We start from the raw sequence: 2,500 nt of genomic DNA, 5'->3' as shown, positions 1-2,500 counted from the left end.
CTCAACATACAGAATAAACACCCTCAACATACAGAATAAACACTCTCAACATACAGAATAAACACCCTCAACATACAGAATAAACACCCTCAACATACAGAATAACCCTCACAGTCCCACTGACAGCACACACACCCTGATGCACACACACACACACACACACACACACACACACACACACACACACACACACACACACACACATCAGCAACATGTGAACTGGCAGACATTGTTGAGGAAGCACTAAACCGTTGCGTGAGTGAAGTCCTATGTGAACCACAATGACTCCCACAGTCATGTCTGACACGGGCCCTGGGTCAGAACCTCCACCAGACTCCCTGACCAACCCGCTACACTACACACACACTGCTGATCGTCTCTGGCATATAACCCCAAGTGTGTATGTGTGTGTGTGTGTGTGTGTGTGTGTGTGTGTGTGTGTGTGTGTGTGTGTGTGTGTGTGTGTGTGTGTGTGAGTGTGTTAGTGTATGTGTGTGAGTGTGTGTGTGTGAGAGTGTATGTGTGTGAGTGTGTGAATGTATGTGTGTGAGTGTGTGTGTATGTGTGTGAGTCATTACACCCTGAGAGAATGAGGGATGAGAGGAGAGGAGGAGAAGAGAGAGGAGGAGAAGAGAGAGGAGGAGAAGAGAGCGGAGGAGAAGAGAGCGGAGGCCTTCCATATTCATTTTGGACATTTAGCAGATGCTGTTATCCACAGCGCCTTACAGAATGCTGAGTCATGTCCTCTCAGAACACAACACAGCGCAGCAGGTCAGAGGTCGCGGGATCGCTGGACTAGGCCATGGAGCCAATTACACCCCAGCGCTCCAGAAAAGCCCGTTAACCATCTCTAGTGGAGCCGGAGGGAGCGGAACACGGCTCACGCGCTTACGGCGTTGAAGGTGTGTCACGTGGCGTTGAAGGTGTGTCACGTGGCAAAGAAGGAATGAATGAGTGTGTGACAATCCAGCAGAGGAACACACACACGCTTCAACAAACACTTATGACCAGAGTCAAGCCAGTGTGTCCATGTACTATGATGCTAATCTTATGGTTGATCTCACACACATACACACACACACACACACACACACAAAGTGGAACTTCCCAATGCCTCATAGGTATTCATTTCCTCTTTAAACATGTCCAAACTGCAGTTCGGGTGAAGTGTGTGTAAATGAGCAGTGACAGGGTGATAATAGAACAGAGAGTGTGCTTGTGCACCTGCAAGTGCGTGTATACACACACACACACACACACACACATACAGATGATAGCACCTCAGGCCTTCAGAATACCAATGGGCTTCAGCCTCATACATAACTGCATTAGAATCTCTGGGTAACAATATCCTATCAGCATCATTGAAGTGAAACACACACATTTTTGTGCAGCAGGTCAGTGTAAACAGAAAACCGCAATGTAAAAATCACACATACACACACACACACACACATACACACACACGCAGAAAGAAAAAATAAATGAAAGGACTATTGGGAAAACAACAGTGCTTACCTCCAGTTGACCCTTCAGCTCTCGGAGGCGGGCGGAGTCCTGCGACAGCTCCTCCCTCTGGGCGGCGTCCTCCAGCACGTTGGCGGTGGTCTCCGCCTCCTGCAGCCACTTGAGAAAGGCCTCGAGTTCCCTTAGAGACGCCTGCAGGTTCTTCAGCTCGGCGTCCAGCGCGGCCTGCCGGTCCGAGGCCCTGCCCGACAGCGCCGGGGTTAAAACACGCCAACGTTCACGCACACCGTACACGTGTGTCAGAGCGGGTGCACGCGTGAATGGTGGTTTTCTGCGCTGGCGTGTGCGTACCTGTTGTTGATGGCGTTCCAGGCTGTGAGCTGTTTGTCCATGACCTCTTTGACCCTACGCGTGTCGTCGGCCGAGTAGTCCTTCAAGAGCTGGTTGCAAAGGTCGTTAAAGGTCGCCACGGTCGCCTGCTCCCGGCCCACGTCTTGGAGGAAGGCCTTAGGAGAGCGTGGGAGAGAGCGTTGAGTCCGCGTGTGTCCGACGTCACACGTGCTCAGGAATGATAGGTTTGTGCAGAACACACGAGCACTGAAATCAGGTCCCTCGAGTTATCAGGGGACATGGCCCTCCGACCGAAAGCCCTCACCAGCCCAGCTCTGCTCCCGAGTTTGTCAATTTTGTGCCTGTATTTTAGATGAAACGTTTTCGTTTAGATTAGATGTTTTTATTTTTAGATTGTCCTCTGATTGGCTGGGCGAGTTATACTCCAGACAGTTCCCTCTCCATCATGGTACTGGGAGAGAAAGACTCTGAGACACTGACTGCATTTAGAAAAATCACGGAGGCCTCTCCACTCCTCCATCTGTGTGTGTAAACACACTTGTTAGCCCAGTCTCGCCCGAGCCAGTGCGCCTTTCCCGTAATTGCTATGCTCGGATGCAAGAAATCCGGCTTCCGTTTCAATGTAAAATGAAGATCGCCCCAAAATAGTTTCGTAATATTAGCGGCTGTTCCTTATTATAGT

General features: G+C 50.3%; 1 protein-coding gene across 1 annotated transcript in view; it reads right to left on the bottom strand.

The window, feature by feature from the left end:
• Nucleotides 1–2,500, bottom strand: part of utrn (utrophin) — a 158,061-nt gene that overhangs the window by 105,179 nt on the left and 50,382 nt on the right. The window contains 2 exon segments of the mRNA XM_076984167.1: nt 1,519–1,708; nt 1,819–1,973. Of these exon segments, the coding sequence (XP_076840282.1) occupies nt 1,519–1,708; nt 1,819–1,973 (345 nt within the window).

Source organism: Brachyhypopomus gauderio, chromosome 21, assembly GCF_052324685.1.
Source record: "Brachyhypopomus gauderio isolate BG-103 chromosome 21, BGAUD_0.2, whole genome shotgun sequence".
In the NCBI taxonomy this organism is placed as follows: domain Eukaryota; kingdom Metazoa; phylum Chordata; class Actinopteri; order Gymnotiformes; family Hypopomidae; genus Brachyhypopomus; species Brachyhypopomus gauderio.
The sequence above is the reverse complement of the archived record's forward strand: the minus strand, read 5'-3'. Positions and strand labels throughout refer to the sequence as shown.